This window comes from Strigops habroptila, chromosome 12 (genome assembly GCF_004027225.2).
Source record: "Strigops habroptila isolate Jane chromosome 12, bStrHab1.2.pri, whole genome shotgun sequence".
Lineage (NCBI taxonomy): Eukaryota > Metazoa > Chordata > Aves > Psittaciformes > Psittacidae > Strigops > Strigops habroptila.
In genome coordinates this window covers 12,761,644-12,786,024 of record NC_044288.2, presented here as the reverse complement: position 1 = coordinate 12,786,024, position 24,381 = coordinate 12,761,644, and the positions used below count along the sequence as shown (strand labels likewise).

The following is a 24,381-nucleotide window of genomic DNA, read 5'->3' as shown; positions in this document are numbered from 1 at the left end:
AACTGCCCTAGCAAAGGTCTTTTCAGTGCAGGGTGCCACCGAGAAGCAGAGGAGGGGATCCCAATTGCCCACCGAGGTCGGTATAGGGACGTGGCACTGGGCGCACTCCGGGGAGCGGGGCTTGAACCTACAACCTCGCCTCTGCGGCGCCGCGCTCCTCGCTCCCGCGCCACAGCGGCCGCCTGGCACCGCCCCGCTGCAGTGAGGGGGCCGGGCCGCCAGAGGGCGCCGTGGCGCCGCGGCGGCCCCGTGACCCGGCGCCGCGGCCCGGCCGCTTCCCCGGCGCCGCCTCCCCGCAGCGGCCGGGCCCGGCCCTGCCCAGCCCGGCTCGGCTCGGCTCGGCTCGGCTCGGCTCGGCTCGGCTCCGCTCCGCTCCGATCCGCTCCGCGCCTCTCCGCCGCAGCGGCCCCGCCGCGATGTGGCTGGGGCCCGAGGAGGTGCTGCTGGCCGGCGCGCTGTGGGTCACGGAGCGGGCCAACCCCTTCTTCTTGCTGCAGCGCCGGCGGGGACACGGCAAAGGGGGCGGCCTCACGGGTGAGGCGCGGCGGGGCTGAGGGGAGGCTCCGGCGCGGCCGCCTCGGGTCGGCGCTGCGCGGGTAGCGGGGGGGGTGTCCGGCCCCGCTGCTGTGTCCCTGCCAGGCCCGGCCCGGCGCGGCCCGGGGGTTCTGAGGGGCTCCCCGGCCGCGGCGCGGGCTCCGGCAGGGCCGGGCGGGAGCTGCCCGCCTCGGTACAGCGGCGGGAACGGGCCGGGAGAGGCGGGAGAGGGAGGCCCCGCCGGCCGGGGTGAGCCCGTGCCGCCCGGCGGGGTCTGTGCAGCGCCTGGGGCTGCGGCCGGGCCTCCGCTGGGTGCTGTTGCACAAGGGAGGGTCAATAACTGTGAGGGGGGCGGCTGGGGTGACCCTCTTCCCTCGCCAGGAATGGCTCCTCTGTCATCCTCGCGTTGCCTGGAGTTACGGAGTTGTTTTCTTTATATAGATATTTCCCCACAAGAAAGAGGATGAAAGTAAGACGTAGTTTTTAACTGATACCTGTATGAAAACTGCTGTGCTTGGGTCAGGGGTGAAGCTGTGGGTGCCCGATAACGACGGAGCAACCCCAGTGTGTGTGTGCCTGATACCCTGTTTGGTGACAGAAATCTTTAAAACTCTGTCACAGTGACCAAGGTGCAATGTTAACAACAACAAAACAGTCCCCTTACTTTTAAAACACCCCGTTTACATGCAGAATGCTGACACAGTTACGTGGATAACCAAAATGTGCTTTTTACATTTGTGTATTACACACAACCAGTTTCCTGTATTAGCCCTGTTAACCAAACACACTGACTGCAGAAGTGGCACAAGCTAATAAACACTCTTAGCGTGTTTCATCTGTTCACAGTGTTCAAAATTATTTTGAATTGCTCTGTTTCATGTAACATAACTTACTTGTGCAATTTCACATGTAGGCATGCGATTGTTTTGTGGAGTTTCCCAGGTTCTTGCAAGATGAAATGATTCCTGGTGCTGTTCTGGAAACATTTAAACTGATCTGTTGTTAAGTGATGGAAGCTTTGAGCCAGTTTACTTCTTGAGCTGGTTTAGCTCAGTAAGAGAGTCTTCTTCAGAGCTCCTACATGTTAAAAGCCACGTGTCCTCCTTACGGAGCTGTACAACTGCAAGTTGATGTTTTACAGTTAGAATGGAGGTACTCAGCCAAGCTGGAAAGGTGTTTAAGTTGCTGTCGTACTCAGATTCTTAAACATGTCTTTTTACTGATCTGTATGTCAGTATTTGACACATTTGTTATTGTTATAGGAAATATGCAAAATGACTTTTTAACCCCTATTCTGTCTAAAACTCTACACAAGAAGCCTGGAGCCAACACTGAGATCCTGCTGTGCTGGATACATACATATTTGGCTTAAGGATTACCAGATGAGCTTGCTATGAATGGCGTTTCTCTTGAACTATGATCAGTGGTATATTCCTAGTACGTTACATGCTTTTGGATAGCCAAAGGAGATAAAAGGGAGGAAGTAGCATGTTTCATGATAACGAATGAGATATGAGTGATACTTGCCCAAACCATACAGAGGAGAGCAGAGAGATTGAGCCTGGGCCTCCCAAACAGGGATCCAGAGGAGGAACCATGCTCTCCAAGTTCTAATGTTAGAAAACTGCTAGTCATGAGGAAGTTGCAAAATTAATTTGCCTTAAAGATGCTCCTAGTACATGATGTAGAATAACAAAGCAAAGTCTCATCTTAGATATTTGATTTATCTAGAAAAGAGACTGAATTGAAATACATGGGTTTGCTTTACAAAGCCTGGTGGCTGTCAGCATTTATTCCAGAAGTGCTTCCTTTTTTATTCAACATCATGTAAAAAAAAATACTTGAACTTCTCTATTACCAAATTCTGATTCCCTGCCTTCTTTCTTCATTTAATCAAAGTACTTCCAGAAACAACACCGAAACCTGTGAGTACCAGTTTTTCTGGAGCTGCTTGATTCCAATTTGGATGAGTTATCGTACCTACTGTTTGCATAGGGGATGCTGAAAGATACAGCGTTGAAAACTCTTTGGTGGTTTAGTTTAGTAGGCTTAAAAATCACTATTAGCAACAAAAACCCCACAGAGGAAATTACATTTCACTTTTATTAGAAAACTCTCCTAGGAAGGCAGAGGATTATAATGAGGTTTAGGAGACACTTAATTGCCATCTAAACTTTCTCCATCACCGGTGGGATTGGCTGTAGCTGGTTTATAGGTAATTTGCTTGCAGTGACTGGATGTGTCTCAACCAAGAGCTTTTGTTCCTCCATCACAGCATACATAATAGGAACATCATTTTTCTCTAGTGCTGATCCTGTATTTTTACTTAACCCAATTCTTCATTTTGGTAATACATTGTTTTAATTTCTCCCTCTTTGCCTCCTAGGTCTTCTTGTGGGAACATTAGACGTGGTTTTGGATTCCAGTGCCAGAGTTGCCCCATACCGTATTCTGCACCAGACTCAGGACTCTCAAGTGTATTGGGCAGTGGCATGTGGTACGTAGTGATGTGACTCTTGTTGGGGGCTGGATTTTTATTATTCTCTTGTCTTTTTGGTTTAGATAATCAGTGATCCCAGAGAGGAGTATTCCGTGACTGCTCAGGAAACTTTCTAGAGCTTCTGGTGGGGTAGTGAAAGATGCCAGAAATGACAAAACTTCTCAGTGTTGTTTAAACTATAGTTTAGGAACTTAACGCTCTGTAAAAGCTTCTGTTTCTGCAGGTGTTATATGGGTTTTCTTTCTTTCAAGGTGTATCTGTTTGCAAGGTCATAGTGAGATTGTTCAGAAAATAAAACTGTGATGGTAATATTGCTGTGGGAGGTGAGTGTTGTGCCAAAACCTGCTTACCAGAGCACTGTACAAGATGGGAACATGTAAGGTTGTTCGAGGTGCTGAATGCTCTTTGGGGAATCTCTTTATGGTCTTGATCCAATTTATTGTTTCTGCCATTTTTGGCCTGTAACAGATTTATAAATACACTATATCTGTATAATACATTACAGTAATACTTTTTTTAAACATCAAGAATCTTTGGCTTCTTTCACTTGAGAAATGTAACTGCTCTGTTAGAATATCATGGTACAAGCTTCTAATATCTGCTGGTAAACTTTGACTAAGGCTTTAGGTCCTACTGGTTGCTAAAGAGAAAAATATCTTCAGATGTATTTGTTAGACCAACTTTGTTTATAATAAGAATCTTCACTTCTCACTTTGTGGTTGAGACATAAAATCTGAGCATGAAGAAAGCACGTGCTCAGCCCAGAGATCTTGCTGTCTTGTTTTCCCTGTTCTTGTCTTCTCCCCGGGCAACCACCACTATATTTCCCTTGCAGAGCTACTTAAATTCTGCAGAAGAGAGGTTTAGAAGTTGCTGTATGTCGTGGTTTGAGCCCAGCCGGTAACTCAGAACCACACAGCCGCTCGCTCACTCCTCCCCCCCCCCTTCTTCCTCCCCCCGCTCCCGGAGGGATGGGGAGGAGAATGGGAAGAATGCAACTCCCACGGGTTGAGATAAGAGCAGTCCCGCAACTAAGGTATAACACAAAACCACTACTGCTACCACCAATGATAATAACGATTAGTGAAATAACAAGGGGAGAGGATACAATTGCTCACCACCCGCCGACCGATACCCAGCCCGACCCGAGCAGTGATCTGGGCCTTCCGGGTAACTCCCCCCGGTTTATATACTGGGCATGACGTGCCATGGTATGGAATACCCCTTTGGCTAGTTTGGGTCAGGTGTCCTGTCTCTGCTTCCTCCCGGCTTCCCCTCCTCCCTGGCAAAGCATGAGACTGAGAAAGTCCTTGGTTGGAATAAACATTACTTAGCAACAACTAAAAACATCGGTGTTATCAGCGTTGTTCCCAGGCTGAAAGTTAAAAAACACAGCACTGCACCAGCTACTAAGCAGGAGAAAAATGACTGCTATAGCTGAACCCAGGACACTGTATTTCACAGAAAGTTTCCCTTTTGAGGAAGGTGGAGGCAGAGAGGAAGAAAGACACAAAACAAAATGGCAAGCCAGAAACTGCATAGAAAAAAGCAGAATATTTAGTGGCCACATATGGTGCAAATCTGAAATTTTCAGTATCTTGACACTAATGAGTGCGTTATTTTGGGGTATTTTAGGCGTGTTTTAATATTCTCTATATCTCAGTTACTTTTAAGAAATGCAGCATGGTATGTGAGCTGGGCTATATAACAACTAAATGGAGTTTGATAAATAATTATGCTGGAGTAAATATATTGTCTTCATCCAAAGTATTTTTTTAATCGTATCTGGTTCTCATTTGATTGTCAAAGTAAAAGTACTGGCTTTCACTTAAAGTTATAAAATGTATGTGGCTCTCCAGTTGAAAAATGTACATCTTTTATGTACAATTTATCAGGTATAAATACTAGTGGGCAGCATTCTGGTCATGCACACAGCTTCGGCCTTCCAGCACTTTGTTCTTCCAACTCTCTCTGTAGGAATCGTTTTACTCCTTCTTGAATGTAACTGTAATGTTTTTCTGAGATGTCAGTTACTGAGGCCTGGCTTATTTTGACAATTTGTCTGCTGCCACTTGGTGGGAGATGCAGCACCTGAAACGAAACGGAACTCAGACTTTATTCCCCTGCCATTGTTGCTGGACCTGTGGGGTTTTTTGACAACCAAAGCATCCTATAGTTGATAATCCTGTGACCTTAAAAAAAGCCATTTTGTATTACTCAAAATGATTAGTGCTTTAAAAACACTGTCAGATGGCTAGCATAGATGTCGGTAAACTTACACACAGAGGCAAAAGAAAAAGTATGTGTTGTCTAATCCATTGGGCTGTACACAGACTCAAATTCAAAGCACTGCAGTGCTTTGAGACAAGACAGCTTACTTGCTTCTAGTTTTTAGTTTCAGGTCTTGGAGTTATTCTTGCTTGTGGAACCACAGATTAGCTGGCATTGGGTTTTGTGGGTAGGTGTCTGACTGCAAATATGTGAAGACTGTTTCATTGCTGAAGCTGCCTCTTAAAGTCAGGTAGAGCAGTAGCTTTAGGGAAGAGCTTGGGTATTTGCTGCTTTCTTCTCTTCCATCATTAACCACAGGGAGGGGTGTGATGTACTTACAACAAAATCGGGCAGAGGGAGGCATGCTGTTAACTTTTTTAGCTATCCCACTGCTTTTGTCTGAAACATCAGAAGATAAATTTACTGGAATTTGGTGAAGAGAAACTTACAGATGTCTTTGGCTTGCGTTTAAACAGAATTCCTTTTTTTTCTGCATTTAACAATGTTTCTTGTTAAAAAAAATCAATTGCTTTTTAATTTTTCTGCATTTTTTCTGTCTGCAAGAGGATAGAGTGATAGCTGTCAATAGGGAGGAGGAAATCCTTCAGTAAACACAAATCATTGAAATAATGTCAACTAAGGTAACTTTCCATAGAAAAGTTCTTCAAGTTGGTGACACAGTGCAGCTTGTTCCTTGTGAGCTGTTGTAGGTGCTATGGTTAAAGACAATGAGCTGGTAGAAAGTTTGGTGAGACGTTTTTACTTAAGAAAGTAGAAAACTTTGACAAGAATGTTTTGGTTGCTTTTTGGTTTGGAATTTGATGCTCTTTGCTGACCATTGCCCATGGAAGATGGAACCTCTTTGTAGGTGTAAAAAGTTCAGTTCTAAAATTTCAGGATTCTGCTGAAAGTTAATTATTTTTGCTCCAGAATACCAGGAATTAAAAGAGTCTGGTACATAAGAACACATTTTGTCTGGGGAAAAAAGCTGTGTTTGGTGTGCAGTTGCAGGTAGGATGATCTGTTGGTAGTGTTATTATCCTTGGTGGCAGTGGAGACATTTCATTAGAAACATAATGTTGGTGTACATAAAATATCCTTGACATGCATACAGTTGGTGTGTTTGATTTGTCCTGATCACTGTTTGGTAATTATTAGTTTCCTGCTGTGAACTTGGAGGGAAAAAAAAGACCATGTTCTCATTTCTTTTTTCTTTGCTCTTCCCATCATCTTTCACCCCTTCAATTAGGGTCATCTCGTAAAGAGATCACAAAGCATTGGGAATGGCTGGAGAATAACTTACTGCAAACTCTCTCCATCTTTGATAATGAAGAAGATATCACCACCTTTGTGAAGGGCAAGATACATGTAAGTGACGTGTTTCCCTGAGGGACTTCCAGATCCTGAGAAAGAATGGGGAGGTGGCTTTGAGAACGTTTTACCCGAGGGAGGGAGGGAGCAAGAGCTCCATGGCAGAACTTCTCTCTGCTCCCTTTTCAGACACATACATTTGAAATTGTCATGGAACGCATATGGTATTATCAGCATCATGTTACAGTCATAACACTGGCCAAATGTATTTGTGTGGGGGAAAGTTACAAGCAGTAGACATCAGGGAACAGCCTGCTTAGGATGCTCTTACTAATTAGAATATAATACCTCTTTAAAATCCTTGCTGATTATACCTTTGATGCAGGGAGAATGTTTTAACAAGGATTCGTCTAGCAGCAAATACAGCAGAGAGAGTTCTAGTTTGCAAGTGATACACTTGTCCTGCCACAATGCTCTAAAAGGCATCTAGGTTGTAAAGGAACTGCACCCCAATTTCCACTGACTTCTGAGTCAGACACTTCAGCTTCCCAGCCCACAAGCTCTCCACTGTAGAAACCTAGAAATACAGTTTTTTATTGAACAGCAGCAATTTGAGTCTTTTTCAGCACTCCTGTCAGATTCTTTGTATTTTCTGTATGTGAGAGAGATTGTGGTCATTTGTTTTTTCCTTCTGGCCAGTCAAGATCTGACAGAATGTGGAGTTCTGCCCTTCCTGGCAGATGATCTTCTTCCTGTTGAAGAAGCATATATGCAAGTGAAAACAGACTTCAGTTCTCCTGCAGGGTGTTCAAAGTGTTACCACGCCAGCCATGAGAAACCCAGTCAAACGTTAAACATGAATGCTTGCTGCATGTGTTCAGGAATAGGTCATAGACTCCCAGACTATCTGGCTGCTCTTTCTACACATCTTTACTATTTCTCTAACTTGACAGGAGAAGTGATAACTGCTGTGTCGTGTTTCTTCTTTCTGTCTTCCGGATTGCTGCCGTGACCTTTTGCTGTCTATTATGTCTGTCAGCAGGCATGTTCTTCTGTTACTTCTCTTATTTCTTCTCTCTCTCCTCCCATGTCCTTTCAGGGAATTATTGCTGAAGAGAACAAGAATGAGCAGCCCCAGAGTGAAGAGGATCCAGGGAAATTCAAAGAGGCTGAACTGAAGATGAGGAAGCAGTTTGGGATGCCCGAGGTGGAGAAGTTGGTCAATTACTATTCCTGCAGCTATTGGAAGGGCCGTGTACCCAGGCAGGGATGGCTGTACCTCACTGTCAATCACCTCTGTTTCTACTCCTTCCTGCTGGGCAAAGAGGGTGAGTTGTAAGCCTGATGGTTGGTTTTCTGCCATTTACCATGAACTTTTTGATGCAGTTGATCTTGTGTGTGAACATTTTTTTTAAGATGACGGGGTTTTTCCGTTTTAGGAATCCTCTGGGCTCTAGCTCAATGCATAGATCAGTCCTTGCACTCATAGGCACTTCAGGGATGTTCAGACTGAATGCCTGGGTCAATTGTTGTACAAGTACACCCAAAGTTTTACTTAAACTGGATTAGAGAACCAAGCAGTATTTTTACCTTGGTGAGTTTTATTTGGAACCACCACCAGGACCCAATATTTACAAAGCCTGAACTCCTGAGTTAAAAAGCTAATTTGCTGGAAAGAAAGAATGAAAACTTGAGTAATTGTACTTGAAGGTATTTACTGGATGGGAGATAGTCCTTTTGGAACTGCATTATTTCTGGTCTAGTTAATCACAAGGGTTACTTCCAAGTATTTTTGGAGAACCCAGTAAAAGTACGAAGAAAAGAATTGTCCATGTGTAAGAGGGGGAAGAAATGCTGCTACACTGAGAGCTTACTGGCCCCTTGAGCCTCCTTTCTGGTTGTTGTTTTGCCTCAAATGGTAATAGTAGGGGTTTTAATCTTTTTTTCCCAGTTACACTGGTGATCCAGTGGGTGGATGTAACCCAGCTGGAAAAAAATGCCACGCTGCTGTTCCCTGAGTGCATTAAAGTGAGCACAAGAGACAGTGAACTTTATTTTTCCATGTTTCTCAACATCAACGAGACATTCAAGCTGATGGAGCAGTTGGCTAATATTGCTATGCGGCAGCTGCTGGATAATGAGAGCTTCCTACAGGACAAGTCCCTCCCGAAGCCCAGGAAGCCTCTTAAGAACATCTCTGCATTAAAAAGGTACGTGTTTCCAGCAGTGAGGAAACAAGACAAATAACAGGGAATTGTTATAATAAATCTACATTACTGTGTAGCTCCCAGTTGCCTCTGGGGTTCTCTCACTCTGGGGGCTGTATCACTTATTCCTATCATTAGGCCTAATCTTTTTTTCCCATCCCAGATTGGTACTGAATTCACACACACCCTCATGTCCTACTCATGCATGAGTAGGCACGGTCAGGAGGAATTTTCAACTACAAACTGTTGAAAATCCTGTTAAAAAAAAGTGAAGGAACAAAATTACATCAGTCCCATTGTCTGAAGTTGAAGATTGATAAAAAATAATACACATTTTTATTGTAATAAATCCTGCTGCTGGGGACTGTTCTCTGCAGTTTCAGAATTTGATGTAATGTTTCAGTTTTGCAGATGCACTTGCATTATTTTATCTTGTATTGCAGGACATACCTTGTCAGTGAAGCATGTCTGCAGGCTGAAAGATGAGTCAGATAAGGGGTGGCATCTCAGTTAGAGAAATGAATACTAAGAATACACAGCACAGGCTGAAGGTTGTGATTGGAATCAACGCTTAACATTAGTGTTTGAGTGGGTTTTTCCAGTGAGAAAAAACCTCTGGGGATTACTCTTTACTTTTCTCCAGAGACCTGGATGCTCGAGCCAAAAATGAGTGCTACCGTGCCACTTTCCGCTTGCCCAAGGATGAATGCCTGGATGGACACACAGATTGTACCTTGTGGACACCATTCAACAAGATGCATATTCCTGGCCAGATGTTTGTTTCCAACAATTACATCTGTTTTGCCAGCAAGGCAGAGGAGGCTTGTCATCTCATCGTTCCTCTCAGGGAGGTAGGGATTTCTTAGCTGTGTATTACGACTATAGGCCTTTCTTGTCTTTTGTGTGCTTGTCTTTTGTGCGGTGCTTTATAGATTATAGAGAATCTCCTAGATCCAAATGGCCCTTGTCTTTGTCTTCTAGGTGACAATAGTTGAGAAAGCAGATAGTTCCAGTGTCTTGCCCAGCCCTCTGTCCATCAGCACTAGAAGTAAAATGACCTTCTTCTTTGCCAATCTGAAAGACCGAGATTTCTTGGTACAGAGAATCTCTGACTTCTTGCAGAGAACACCATCCAAGAAACCATGTGGCAGCGACAGGGAATGGAAGTGGAATTTGGCTGATCCTGGTTGCGAGGTACTAAGGAAATAGCAGGGAGGAGTATTTGTCAACTTTTCAGAGTAATGATCCTTAGAGGATTAACGTGTGTTAACAGTGCTCCTTACCAGCAAATGCTGTCTCTTCGTTACACAATTAGCAGAGGAGGGAGGCTGCCTGAGCTCAGCTGCTTTATGTTCTGTTGTTCAGGAGGTTCCAGAGCTGCCTTCCAGCAGCCCACTTGCGATTAGCCCCATGTCCGCTCTCAGCAGTCGACCTGTCAACTTCTGTGCCGGGGAAGTGCCAACAGCCTCACAGGGACTACTCAAACTCTTCAGAAGAAATTCCGAGGAGCTCTCAGGACCCAAAGGGGTAAATAATATTTTAACTTAAAAGAATTAACTCTAAATAGTTTGCAGTAGGTTGCAGATTTCCTGTCCTGCTCTAGGACTTAAAGTGCATTTTATCCCTGGTCAGTCCTGCAGTATCACTGCTTTGTCTGTCACAGTGATAGTGCTGCATAGATGTAATCTGACCATCAGCTTGCTTTATCAGTACTGATACCTGAGATACTTCACTAGAGAGTGAGAAATTAGTGTTACTGTGCTTCTGGGATGTAAATTCGTGTCTGTGAAGAACTACTTTTTTTCAGATCAAGAAAGCAGATCTCTGCTTGCTAGTTAATCATCTTAGACCATGGTTCTGCTTACATTTATGTAGAGGTTTGCAAGGTGTAATGCAATTGCACAGTCCATGTTAGTGTTGTAAAGACTTGACTTTAAGCAAGGTCAGAACTGATTCGGAACAGTGTAGGTTAGGACGCACCTTTTCATTCAGCAGGAAGAATAAAGGCTTCAAATCTCACAATGCATTGCATTGCTCTTGGGAAGTGTAGGCCTGAGTATACCCAGAAATCACCTGTCCTACAAACATAAAAATGCATTTATCTCCTAAAATGGCCATGTTTGTTTGTGTGAAGGCAAAAGAGAAGATGAAAGAAGAGTCTTGGAACATCCATTTCTTTGAATATGGGCGAGGGATGTGTATGTATCGCACTGCCAAGACAAGGGAGCTGGTGCAAAAAGGAATCCCAGAGAACCTTCGTGGAGAGCTGTGGCTCCTTTTCTCAGGTAGGATGTTGTGCTGGATACTTTGACAGCCAGTAAGAATAAGCTTTCTGCACATCTCAGGGGAAAAGGTATAAATCTTAATCACAAGTTAACTCTCATCTGAATGATGCATTTCATGGTGGTGTTGCCAAAAATGCAGTGATCACATTCCTGAGATTACGGGTTTTTATGAGTGTAGTAGCTCTTTAGTTTATTTTGTCTGCATTTGTGTTGGGACCTAGACTCTTAACGTGATGATTTCACAATGAGTTTATTACTGTCATATCTATTTGTAGCTAATGAATTCATGCAGTGCTTCCTGGCTGCCTCATGTCTGAAACTGTGGGCATAAAATCTCTATTCTACAGCTCAAGAGGTGAAGCAGTATTTATTTGTCATTTCAGGGGCTTGGAATGAGATGGTGACTCATCCTGGTTACTATGCAGATCTTGTGGAAAAGTCAATGGGAAAGTACAATCTTGCTACAGAAGAAATTGAGAGAGATCTGCACCGTTCTATGCCAGAACATCCTGCCTTCCAGAATGAGCTGGGAATTGCTGCCCTCCGCAGAGTGTTAACAGCTTATGCATTCAGAAATCCAACAATTGGGTACTGTCAGGTAAGAAAGAAGTCTTAGACCTACTAGTTCTACATGGTGACCGTGGCTGACTTGACTTTTACTGCAGTTTTTTGTTCAGTTTCAAGCTTTTCCTTCATGCTGTCTACGTGGTGGTGTGAGAGCAGGAAAAGTGGTTATGGTGCAAGATCTCTTAACTTTCCCTTGGATACAGCATTTAAATAGACTTTCCAGATTTCTGTTATGTGTAATGAGAGTCTTTTATGAGTTTTCCTGCTAGAGCTTCCCCTAGCTCAGGAAAAACATCTAATGGTTTCATTAAAAAGAGCAATTAAATCAGATAAGTGATGATGAACGTGGGCAGTATATTGGCAACCAAGCCAGTTGTTTGTTTGTGAAACAACTCAGTGGAAATTCAGATTCATTTTGTGTATTGCTCTCTGGTATTAGACATTATGTTATGTTGTTCTGTTACAATCAAATTGTTACAAAGCTTTTTATGAAAACTCTGAAAATTGTAGTTAGTCACACTGATTGATCTAAATGCTTGACGAAAAGTAGTGGTATTATTTGCTGCCTCACAATCAGAGGAACTGAAACAGGAGGGTAAATTGGCTCAAGGTCATCTGTTGACTCAGATGCAGTAAAAGCTGGAAATAGATGTGACTCTTAGTGACGGTTTTGCTGTATTCATGCTTTTTAAGTTTAGCTGGTCTGTAATGACAGGCAGAGCTTTCATGAACATCTTCATGTTTTATTCTTCTGTGTATTTGACTCTGCTGGCTTGTAGGCTATGAACATTGTTACATCGGTACTGCTGCTGTACTGCAATGAGGAAGAGGCTTTCTGGCTCCTAGTGGCTTTATGTGAGAGGATGTTGCCAGATTACTACAACACAAGAGTAGTGGGTGAGTCTTTGTCAAATTCATGCTGGAGCCTGGATCAGCTTCAGCTGCACCAGCATCTCAGGAACATTTTGTTGTTCAGAATGAATTAAATGTGATGCATTTTAAAGACGATGAAGCACAACCTTTAAAGTTGCAGGTGTTTGATGGAGATGTAAGAAGAGACACTACAGGCTACCAAGGTTGTAGTACTACCTTGTAGTAACAAGGAAGATGAAGTCACTAAAAATTGGTAGCGGGAGGGCCCATTAGCAGTAAGGAGGCATATCTAGAAGAAAATTATTGGGTTATTTTTACCCATCCGAATGGTTTATCAAGTCTTTGGAATAGGCTCCCAGGAAAGGTTAGTGAAGCCTCTGCTTCATGGGCTTTTAAAGTTGGTCTGTATAAAGAGTACAGTGTGATGTAAATACCATAATACCAGTAGTTCTCCACCCCTCCTTTCAGGGAAAATGCATAGATCAATGAGAGATTCTGTTTCTGCATGCTCTGCAATGTAGGAGTAGTATCTATCTAAATATGTTGGCTTCATTGAGGAGACAAGTCTAAATAGATGTGTCAGTTTTAGCTCTGATATTAAAGGGCTTATATGAAACTGAAGTGAACTCCTGCTATTTTGTTTATTAATTGATTAGCTTGGGTATAGTACTATGATACCACCAGTGTGAATTCAGCCATTGTTTTTGTTTGTTTTCCAGGTGCATTGGTGGACCAAGGCATCTTTGAAGAACTTACACGAGAGTATCTGCCACAGCTGTCAGAAAAGATGCAGGACCTAGGAGTGATTTCCACCATATCACTTTCCTGGTTTCTCACTCTCTTTCTCAGTGTCATGCCCTTTGAGAGTGCTGTGGTCATTGTTGACTGTTTTTTCTATGAGGGAATCAAGTTCATCTTACAAGTGTCATTGGCCATACTTGATGCCAACATGGAGAAGTTGTTACAGTGCTGTGATGAAGGTGAAGCCATGACTATTCTGGGCAGGTACCATTCATTGTTCTTATATATAACTGAGTAGTAACGGTACCCTTTTAGTCATCATCTCTTCCTACTTAATTCCCTTACATAGCAGGTCACGGATAACACTCTAGGTTGAAACTTGAGCTCCAGAGAGGTTTGTTATTGCTTTCTATGAGAGCTGAAATTGAATTTTAGCTCAAGTGTGGAGGAATCCCATATTTCTGGAATTGTTTGCTTTGCAGCATAATGCATTCCTGCATCTCAGTTTAAATTTGAACTCCAAAGGGTTGTTTATCTGAACTGCACTGACTAATTCTAATCTATATTAAGAATATATCCTGGCAGGAATTGCCTGGATAACAAAACTTTATCAAGCAGATATCTCCCAAATCTAGTAAATGCAATATTTTTCTTGTCTGAAATGTGAATCTCTTCTATGTGCAGCAAGATCTTCAGCTTACAACTAGAAGCTCACTTTAAAGGAGTAGATACTTTCCAAAATAGGGTGAAAATCAACTTGGGATTCATTGAGGGTAGCATTGCAGGTTAGCTGGGAAAAATTAAATTGCCCTACATGTTTAGATTAATGATACAAAGAAGTTGGGAATTACGTGTTTAGGGTGTGACTTCTTTTCCTGGACACTAATCCTGGAGTCTTGCATCTGTTCTGTTTATTTCCCCACAGATATTTGGACAATGTAGTTAACAGACAGAGCGTCTCTCCTCCTATTCCCCACTTGCACGCCTTATTGACGAGTGGAGATGACCCGCCACTGGAAATCGACATCTTTGAGCTCATCAAGACATCCTATGAGGTAAGGTTCTGGCTTAGTTTTTGCCTAAGAGATTTTTCTCCACTAACATCCAGTTTCATGCTTTGTGCAGCCCCAATTTGAATAATGTTCATAGCTTGAGGTGTTTAAGTGCAGGCTCAAGCCATTAATCCATATGCTTGGTATGAGTAGAGACTTTACACTGTTGGCTACCACAGATTACAAGGAGTCTTTCCAACACCAGTGGAGATTAAACTGAAGAGTGCAAATGAGTAAAAATTGCATACCAGAGATTTCTTCCTGCTCTGCTAAAAAAGCACCCTTTCTGACTCGTATTTGAGGATTGTCAGTGCTATGGAGTTGGGGAAGGAAATTAAGGATGAAAATCGTGAGGTATACCACAGAAACATGGAAGCATCCCAGTTCATGTGCACAGGAATCCTGTTCTGAGATCCACATTATAGTAATAAGAAGATGACCTGAGAATGGTGCCAGTGTGGTTGAAATACCTCTGCACTGGTGGAAATATTCATTATTCATACTGAGAACAAACTCGTAAGCAATTGGTAAATGAATGATGGAAAGAACACAGTTAAAAGAACTGGTGTTTGACAGTTCTCTGCTACACTGTGGTAAATGTGGGTTCATTTCCCTTTTTGTCTCCTGGTTTTCATCCTGTCCCCTTCCAGCTGCTTGCAGTCAGGCAGCTATCGTTTTGCTGTTATTTTGTTTGTTCCTTCAAATCTGCCATCTCTCTTCTTGATTTCTTTTATAAAAAAATGTCACCAAATTCATCTTACTTGTCCGACTTGTCAGTAGAAAAGCCTCTTAACTTTGGTGTTTCTAGCTGAATCCCATATGGGTCCTAGAAAAGAACATGTCTGGAAGGAATGCCAACCTGTCTGTTCTCTTATCTCCACCACAGTACAGGATCTGTATTTCTGTCAGTCCTGACAGATGCTTTTTCAGCTGTTCTTTAGAAACCTCTCATGCTAGATTTCTCATGCGTTCTGCATGACTTTTCTTACAGGACAGGAGTAAATAGGGAATAGAGCTCAAGTTTTGTCTCAGCTTCTTGCTGCTGGTAAAAGGCTTCTAAGGGGGTTAGATCATCTCTGGGGGGATAGTACACTTGTTAAAGACCATGTAATTGAACAGGGGTTGTTCTTTCTTTAGGAGATGATGCTGACCTGGTCTGCTTCCTTTCTTGTAGAAATTTAGCAATCTGAAGGCAGATGACATTGAACAAATGCGTTTTAAACAAAGGCTGAAAGTGATCCAGTCTCTGGAGGATACAGCCAAGAAGAGTGTGGTATGTGACTCCCAGATTGAATGAGCTACCAGATGGCATATTAATGCAATGTGTTTTGCTGTAAGCATCTAGAAAGTTTGCACTGTAGCAAATCTAGTTTTGAGTGACTTAAAGAATTGCAGTTCATGTCAAAAATGGATTTACTGGCTGTAATAACGTATTTTCAGTTTTCTTACTTCACATGGTTCTATTTAATCTAGTAAAATGGATTGAAGTGTAGGGCATGATTGAATAAGCTATTTGGTATAGAGGGAGATAAACACCACTTGCAGGCCTTGTAATAGTCTCCACTAACCAGTACTGTCTATTTCATTACTTGCCTTAGTAATGAAACTTACCTTTGAGAAAAGCTAGCTATCAGGTAATTACTTACCTGCCACTTCAGAGTATGCTAGTGCATGGCCAAAGGGGAGTATCCATATCTATTGCAATTATCTGCCATGTCCTAGGTGGAGAATCTCATCCACATCTTCCTTTCACTGTTATTTTTCTATATATCTGAGTCAAACATCTGAAGATAAAAGCAAGAGGCAGGGGCAACACAGTCTGCACAGTCAGGTCCCTGCACAAACGGGGAATAACTGCAGCAATTTTTTCTAGGTGTTCAAAATGCCAGCAGTTTCTGCATGACCAGAAACTGACTTCCTGACATACAATTCATAGCAACAGGATGTATCGGAATGGTTATGTTTTCCCTCCCATCCTGTGTCATGTCACCTTGCACTTGTTTTCTTCTCTTCTGTATTAGAAAGACTTTTCCATGAGGTCATACGTAATTTTTCTGGCTTTGAAATAAAATGTTCACTCTATTTTCTCCATGACTATAGGTTCGAGCTGTGTCTGGTGACATTGGTTTCTCTATTGAGGAACTAGAAGAACTGTATGTAGTGTTCAAGGTAAGAAGCTGGAGTGAGGAAGAATGTGTTCTGACACAGAGAGAACAAGTATCAAAATAAATTGACAGGGAAGCAATGACTTTGCTTTGATTTTTAATCCAACCTGTCAGAAACAGATGTGGCATGGTGCCAGTAAGACTGACCCTGTTATGTTCTGGTTGATTATTGGTTTTCCCCCAAAGATAGCCAAAACACGTTCACAGTATTTGAATGATACTTATTCAGAAAGAGATTGTGGAGTCAATGAAGGGAATGTCACACAGCACGCACTTAGAATGGGGAGGCAGGATTGACTGTACCTCAGTTTTTATTCTCAAGTTTGCCATTGACTTGATCTGTAATTGTGACAAAATTACTTAAGTGCTTTGCCTGTTTGTCAGTGTTTTTTTAAAGGAGTGATATTGCCCAACTCCATTTACCAAAGTCACTGTAAACTCAGTTGCATTGTGCTGTAGACTGATAAAGAGAGGCTTAGTTCTAAAACCTGTTACAGTAAAGCCTGAGTGTCATTTTGTTCAAACCTGAAATAATGGGGTTTGTATTTTTCACTTAAAATTGTTCTTTGTGCTTTTCACAAAAGCCCTGTCTCTTCCTTCACTTTGTATTATTTTTGTAGTGAAGTAACACTAGAAATAATGGGGGAGATAAACCGTGTGTCCTGAAATGTCTTTCTTTTGCTTTCTTGATGCTATTCTTGAGCTACAACAAAGTCTCCACTCCTGTGGATGGTTGCAGTGTAGTATAATCTGACCTTTTAATCCTTTCCCTCCAAAGGCAAAGTATCTGATGAGCTGTTACTGGGGAAATAACCGTGCTGCAGCTGCCCGCCGGGATCAGAGTTTGCCCTACCTGGAGCAGTACCGCATCGACATGGAGCAGTTCAAAGAGCTGTTCATCGCTTTGACCCCCTGGTCCTGCGGCGCGCATACGCCGGTGCTAGCGGGGCGTTTGTTCCGGCTTCTGGATGAGAACAGGGATTCTCTCATTAACTTCAAAGAGTTTGTGACAGGAATGAGTAAGTGCTGGGGTTTGGAGATGATAGAATATTGCAAAACAGGTTTCTGGCCTTTTCCAAGCAGAGAACTGAAAGGAGATAGTGGTGTTTGCACTGTCACAAGGGGAGGGTGGCTGCCTTACAGGAAGCTTCAGGAGAACAAAAGATGCCTTTTTGCTGCTAGACTGTCTCCTGTTTTGGGAAACAGTTGGCAAAACAAGATGCAGCTTTGCTGTGGATTTCTTTACTGCTTCTCCACAGGGCTTTATGCAGTTATCATTTCCTCATTGCATGTGAACTCATTCTGGTTTGAGCCTGTGAGCAGAGGGAGATTCTGTATCCTAAGGGCTGTTTTTCTTAACCTTGCTCTTTTTTCTTTGCAGGTGGGATGTACCATGGTGACCTCACTGAAAAACTCAAAGTACTCTACAAACTGCATCTGCCACCTGGTGAGTGATTGCTATTGCTTCTATATAGTGCTACTGTTGAGCATGGTGTGTGCTGACATGCAGTTGGAAAGGGATGCCTCATGAATTTTGCTAATGAAGTGGGTGATAACTGCTGTTCAATTAGCTTAGAGATCTTAACGTTTCCTTCTCTGTAAGTACAGCTCTGAACCCAGAGGAGACAGAGTCTGCTTTGGAGGCCACAAGTTATTTCACAGAGGATGTTACAACAGAAGGTAATACAACACTGCTGTCTTTACCTCTCAGTTTAGGCAGGAGTTGCAGCATAAATCCATGTGCTGTGAATAGTGATTTTGTGCAAAGCATGGTCTCGTGGTGGCAATAAGAGTATGTGAACTTGCTGTCTTTGTTGCATAATGGGAAAGAAGTTTGGAGCTTAAACTCCTCAGTACCCATTTCATGCACGACACAGCATGCTCTGAAGCACAGTCACAGACTGCTGAGGAGGAGCAGTGTGCTTTTACCAGCCCCTGTCTCCCACCGTGATTTAGGTTTTTCATGCAAGTCTCATTGTCTCTCTCTTCTTGTTTTTGTTTCTTTCTCTGTGTCTGTCTGTGTCTGGCCTTTTCTTCTCTTTTATCTGGGATATTGTCCCCTCAACCCCTTTTTCTGCTGCTCAAGTATCTCCTTTTGTCTCAGAGCTGGATTTCTGCCTGCACTGTGAGTCTCAAGGTCAGTCCATGGATTATGTGCATGCACTGAGCATGGCTATCATGCTGATATCATCTGCTCACACCAGTGTGCTATTTTAAATACTCTGAAGTTGTAGCTGCTGCTCCTCTTTCACAACACTCCCACTATGAATAAAATGCTGTGAGTAGTTAGATACCTTTCAGTACATTCTAACTATTGAGTTTCAAGATGGGTCAAAATAGGTTTTGTCCATCGTTTTTTCAATGGAATTTATCTCACCCTAGAAATTGGCAGGTGGAAAATAAGCTCAGAGCAGAGCATGGGGGCTGCTGACCTGGGTAGATGGTGCTTGTGCCTACTCCACAATCTTCTAATTTAAAGGAATACTGATTCATGCCATTGAATTGTGAAACTGTTAGTAGACTAATTTACTGTATTTCTTAAAACATGATTTTAGGGATTGTCAAATAGGAGGTCAGAGTACATCAATTGTGCTAAATGTTTACCAAAATGTGATAATGCTCCAAAAATAAAAATCTGAGTGAGTAAGTACAAGGGGTAATTGTACTGTTTGGTGCTGGGTGGCTAATTGAACAGTCTCAGTTGAGCCAAGACTTCCTGTATAGTCTGGTGACAATATAGGGAAGCAGAAGCAAGGTTTGTGAAGTTAGACTCTGCTGATTACTCCCAAAGTGTCAGTTCAGTCAGTGAATAATGGCGAGTGTAGATATTAGTCACATACGTGCTCAGTAGTGGTCTGGGGTTTTTCCATTCATTATCTTGCTTTGGATAACTGAACTTCTTTAAGCCACCACATTGCTTAGTCTTTCATATCTGTGTTTCACCCTTTTAAGAGTTATGCCCTCTACTTCAGCTCTTCAATCCACTATTTCTGTGTGGCTTTTTACCCAGTTCATCCCGTCATCCTCTTGCTTCCATCCTATTCTGTTCACTCATCCAAACATGATGTGGGACTGTGAGATCTAACCTAATATTAAATATATTCATGTGTGATTTTAATTTGTATATGAGTTATCTCATGTTCTCCATGTGCTGTGTTGCTGAAAATCAGCTATTAACCATGCTTTTCTAATTCCATATGTTTTTTTAGAAACCCAAGAAGATAAAGGAAGGAGAAATGAGAATGGTCCAGAAAAAGGTAATTTCATCATCAACAGACCACATTCTAGTCTTGTCTCTCTCCTATTATGAACCGTTCATTGCCCTTTGCTGTATCAAGGAGGCCTTTCAAAGTGTCCCTTGTGGACAGAGGTAGAGCGGGATGTGAGCTGGAAAGTAAACCTCTCTCCTGCCTTTCTGCTCTGACTTTTACACACCAAGAGCATAACAATTGTAATTCATGTTTGGCAAGTCGTCAGCTCATAGAGTTCATTTATGGGAAGTCAGGCTGGTGCAGCAGTATTAACATTTTGCTCTACTGAGCTGGATCAAATAAACCAGCAGAAAACAATGCAGCCTTCCTGGTAAATGCTTTCCTGAACTGTCAATAAAACCTGCTTCCAGCATGATTTCTGCTGGCACAGCGTTCACTTTTGAAGCCTGAAACCATTAACCATCTGACCATAGTGGCTTATTCTTGCCTTACAGAGGAGAAAGGTACCAGTCCACAGGACTACAGATACTACCTAAGAATGTGGGCCAAGGAAAAAGAGCCCAAGAAAGAAACCATTAAAGATCTCCCCAAAATGAGCCAGGTAAGAAGTGAATGTGAAGGTTTCCAATTAGGTGACTGACAGCTTAGTGGGGAATTCAGCAGTATGTGCAGTGGTTTTGCCAGCATGCTCACTCTTTGCCTGCTGTTTACCCTGCTGTTCTGGTCCGGTGAGCTTTAAAAGCCTCTAATTCCACACATTTCTGTTGAATTTCCCAGTGGACATGGGCAAACTGCTTTATTTCCACCAATCAAATGTATTTGATCCTCTCTGCCTCCCAGAACAATTTTTCCTATAAGAACTGCAATCTCTGTTTTCCCTCCAGAGCAATTTCAGATATGCCTTCAGTCACATAAACTTGTTTGGCTTTTTTGGTTTTGCATTGCCTCAAGTTACAGCTGCTTGGTGGAGAGCAAAGAATGTGATTACAGGAAAGAGAGTCTGATGACTGGTGTGATCTTTTCTGTCTCTGATTTCCTTGATGGGTGCTACTTAAACCAGTTTGGAAATGCTTACAAGCTGACCACAAAAGAGTAGCAGGAGGGAAGTAAAACTTTAGGTTTTCTCAGATGTAAATATATGAGTGCTCTGTTCATTTGTCAGGAAAAAACAACCCACCAGTATTAAATTGCTAGCTGTGTCTCCATTTAGCCACTACAGCAGAGGGAGGAGTTTGCCTGCATTGGACTGTTCTGAATCAGTCCAGCAAATTGCCACTTACTTGGTGGGGAGGCCGATAAACAAGGAGTCAGCCAAGATGGTGCCTGTTGCTTAATCTGTCACTTTGTTCAGCTTCATCACTTCATCAGCTTTTTTTCAGCCTGAAGTATGATTTTTTTTGGTCTTTGTCTTTTAAAGGAACAATTCATAGAGTTATGCAAGACCCTTTACAACATGTTCAGTGAGGACCCAGTGGAGCAAGAGCTGTACCATGCAATTGCCACTGTAGCCAGTCTCCTTCTGCGAATTGGGGAGGTTGGGAAAAAGTTCTCCAACAGGTCCATGAGGAAGTCTGAGGACTGCAAAGCAAACAATACCCAAGATCCTGTGAGTGAAGAGGAGTCACCAACATCTGAACAGAGTCAGAATTCAGCAGTCGAGCAGCAACCCCAAGCTGACCATGAGGACAAAACCTGCAGAGATGCTCAGCCTGAAAAACCACAGCAGGAGAACCAAACTCTAGGAGATGTGTCAGGGGAAGGACAAAGCTCTCCTTTACAGCTGCTATCAGATGATGAAACCAAAGATGATATGTCCATGTCTTCCTACTCCATGGTCAGCACAGGCTCCCTGCAGTGTGAAGACATCGCAGATGACACGGTCCTGGTTGGTTGTGAAGGCAGCAGTTCAGCTGCCAGGTATGGTAGCACCATTGACACTGACTGGTCTATCTCCTTTGAGCAGATCTTAGCTTCCATGCTGACAGAAGCAGCCCTTGTAAACTACTTTGAAAAAAAAGTCAACATTCTCCAAAAGATCAAAGATCAGAAGAAGGTAGAGAGGCAGTTCAGTTCATCCAGTGATTATGAACTTTCCTCCGTGTCAGGGTGAACTGGAGAAAGCAGGAATTGTCTTTGGGAGATGCAGCAGGGAGATAATGTGGCAGATGGCAGAATGGTTTGGTATTTTGTGTTCGGGAACTTTTTTGTTTAATCAGAGACCAGTAACTACACAATTACAATAGATTCCAATTGATAAGGGGCTTCTGACAGTGACTTTTTTGTAGGTGCTTCTTTGGCTACTCTGGCTGATGGAATTAGATTTATATTCTCGAGAGCCATTAGAACCTAATAGCCCCTGACATATAGAATTACCACCATAAATTATGCATGTCTGCCTTTTGCTGTCCTTTATTTTAATGAAGTTTTATTTCAGACAGTAACTGCTCCTTGCCTGCCCTCGTTTGCTGTAGGTTCCTGGGTAACTTGCACAGCAGATGCAGCCTGGCTTGAAACCATGTTCACCGCTGGCTGCCAACCTGAGAGCTAACGCAATGTAGTCAAGTGCTGTAGGACCCTGACCTATAAATAGTCTTGTAAGTTCTTCAGTGCTGTTCTGTGACTCAGCAGCTCTAGTGCAAACCTGCCCCACTGCTCCCAGCACCCTCAGATCTAAACACGGACGTTTCTCAGGTCTGCAGGTTTCTTTCATAGCGTATGATCGCTTTCTCCTTCAGCATTCAGGAGTTTTCAGACAAACCTGGTTTTCTAGCATTTGCTTTTCTAATCCTTTGAAATCCATTGGTTTTAGTTTGTCTGGGAAGCCACAAGCTCCTTGACTTCAGTGCAGAAGTAATATTAAGTCAATCAATGGGCTTATGATGGTTATAGTGAGGGACTAAGTTCCTAAATTAGAAGGCGGTGAATCAGCCTCAGAGTTACAGGGCAGTGGCACGCTGGTCTGCTGGACTTTTCCTGTCAGTACAGGAAACATCCCTTGTTTCTTGTCCGTTCTCCATTTTTACTAGCTAATGATGAGTCCAGTTTTCAGGAGGACCCCTAAGAATAGTCTGATATTTGCCCTTGCAAATCCCTTGGGCAGAAAGATGTGCAGGAGCATTGTGTCACCTGCAGCTGCTCAGCGTGTCCTTCCTGAGCATCTCCTGAGTCCAGCAGTGGACACGCTCTTAGGAATTACTACTCATCAAAGGGCATTTATACCTAAAGAGGAAGAATTCAAAGCAGCGTGGCCCTCTGCCATCAGCCCTTTATGGGAAACCTCAATACTAGACTAGATCTCTTTTCCAGTCAGAGACAAAATAACTGGGAGTCTGAGTGACTGCTCTTTTAGATCAGTTAAGACCAGAAGAAACTAAGAGTCAGCCTTCTGGTAGTAGGGCATGTGCTCCGAGGAAGGAGAATTAATGCTGTTCCTATAGATAAATTCATCTCAGTACACAGGCACCTGCCTTGCAGGGCGGGAGTGGGAGCTAAGCCCTCACTGAAGGCAAGGTTTGCTATGGCTGTTGGCTGGGATTCGGAATGTGAAGGATGGGAAGGACACGTATGGTTGGATGTTCCCATTTAACACTACTTGGCGTGCTACTCGGTGTTAATTCCTCCTTGTGACAGTCTCTGTATGTATTCACAGCTGGTACATATTTCTTATTCCTCTGCCTCCTGTGTCCTGCATCACTGGAGAGCAGCCATTAGTCAAACTGCTTTTACTAATTATTCAGTAATTTATTGTCATTTTTTAAAGTACAAATAATACATGTGATTTTACACAGTCTGTCTGTCTTACGTCAAGTACTCAATAAATGAACCAGAATCCTACACGCTACTTTGACTCCTGGTTTCTCTGAGCTCGTGCAGTATTGCTTGTTCTTTGTCTGTGGTGGTTATCCAAAACAGCAGACTTGGAGTCCCCTTTCTTTCCCCTTCCTTTCTTTTTCCCCTTATTCCCCCCCCCCCCCTTTGTTTCTTTCCCCTCCCTTTCTTTTTTTCCACTTTCTTTCTCTCCCCTTTCCTTTCCTTTCCTTTCCTTTCCTTTCCTTTCCTTTCCTTTCCTTTCCTTTCCTTTCCTTTCTTTTCTTTTCCCTTCTTTTCTTTTCCCTTCTTTTCTTTTCCATTACTTTTCTTTTACCTTCTTTTCATTTCCTTTCCTTTCTTTTCCCATCTTTCCTCTTCCTTTCTTTTCCCTTTATTTTTCCTTCCCTTTCTTTCCCTTCCTTTCTTTTCCCTTTATTTTTCCTTCCCTTTCTTTCCCTTCCTTTCTTTTTCCTTTCTTTTTCCTTTCCTTTCTTTTTCCCTTCCTTTCTTTCCCTTCCTTTCTTTTTCCCTTCCTTTCTTTTTCCTTTCTTTTTCCTTTCCTTTCTTTTTCCCTTCCTTTCTTTCCCTTCCTTTCTTTTTCCCTTCCTTTCTTTTTCCTTTCTTTTTCCTTTCCTTTCTTTTTCCCTTCCTTTCTTTCCCTTCCTTTCTTTTTCCCTTCCTTTCTTTTTCCCTTCCTTTCTTTTTCCCTTCCTTTCTTTTTCCCTTCCTTTCTTTCCCTTTCCTTCCTTTCTTTCCCCTTTCCCTTCCTTTCTTTTCCCTTATTTTCTCTTCCTTTCTTTTCCCTACCTTTCTTTTCCCTTTTCCTTTCCTTTCTTTCCCCTTTCCCTTTCTT

The 24,381-nt window shown here is 42.8% G+C and overlaps 1 protein-coding gene across 3 annotated transcripts; it reads left to right on the top strand.

Annotated features, from left to right (window-relative positions):
• Positions 1-218: 218 nt before the first annotated feature.
• On the top strand, positions 219-23,559 carry TBC1D9B (TBC1 domain family member 9B). Of its 3 annotated transcripts, none has more exons than XM_030505135.1 (22): positions 219-534; positions 2,921-3,031; positions 6,555-6,673; positions 7,716-7,944; positions 8,568-8,826; positions 9,467-9,674; positions 9,805-10,017; positions 10,192-10,350; positions 10,958-11,108; positions 11,492-11,706; positions 12,455-12,572; positions 13,268-13,553; positions 14,215-14,344; positions 15,516-15,614; positions 16,442-16,510; positions 17,285-17,525; positions 17,888-17,953; positions 18,115-18,186; positions 18,593-18,643; positions 19,716-19,763; positions 20,213-20,319; positions 21,136-23,559. In XM_030505135.1, exons 1-22 carry the CDS (start codon positions 417-419, stop codon positions 21,826-21,828), a joined length of 3,762 nt encoding a protein of 1,253 aa, XP_030360995.1. In that variant the 5' UTR covers positions 219-416; the 3' UTR covers positions 21,829-23,559. The 3 variants fall into 3 exon arrangements, with proteins under 3 accessions (XP_030360995.1, XP_030360994.1, XP_030360996.1); XM_030505134.1 differs by having other exon boundaries at positions 10,189-10,350; XM_030505136.1 differs by lacking the exon at positions 18,593-18,643 and having other exon boundaries at positions 10,189-10,350.
• The last annotated feature ends 822 nt before the right edge of the window (positions 23,560-24,381 follow it).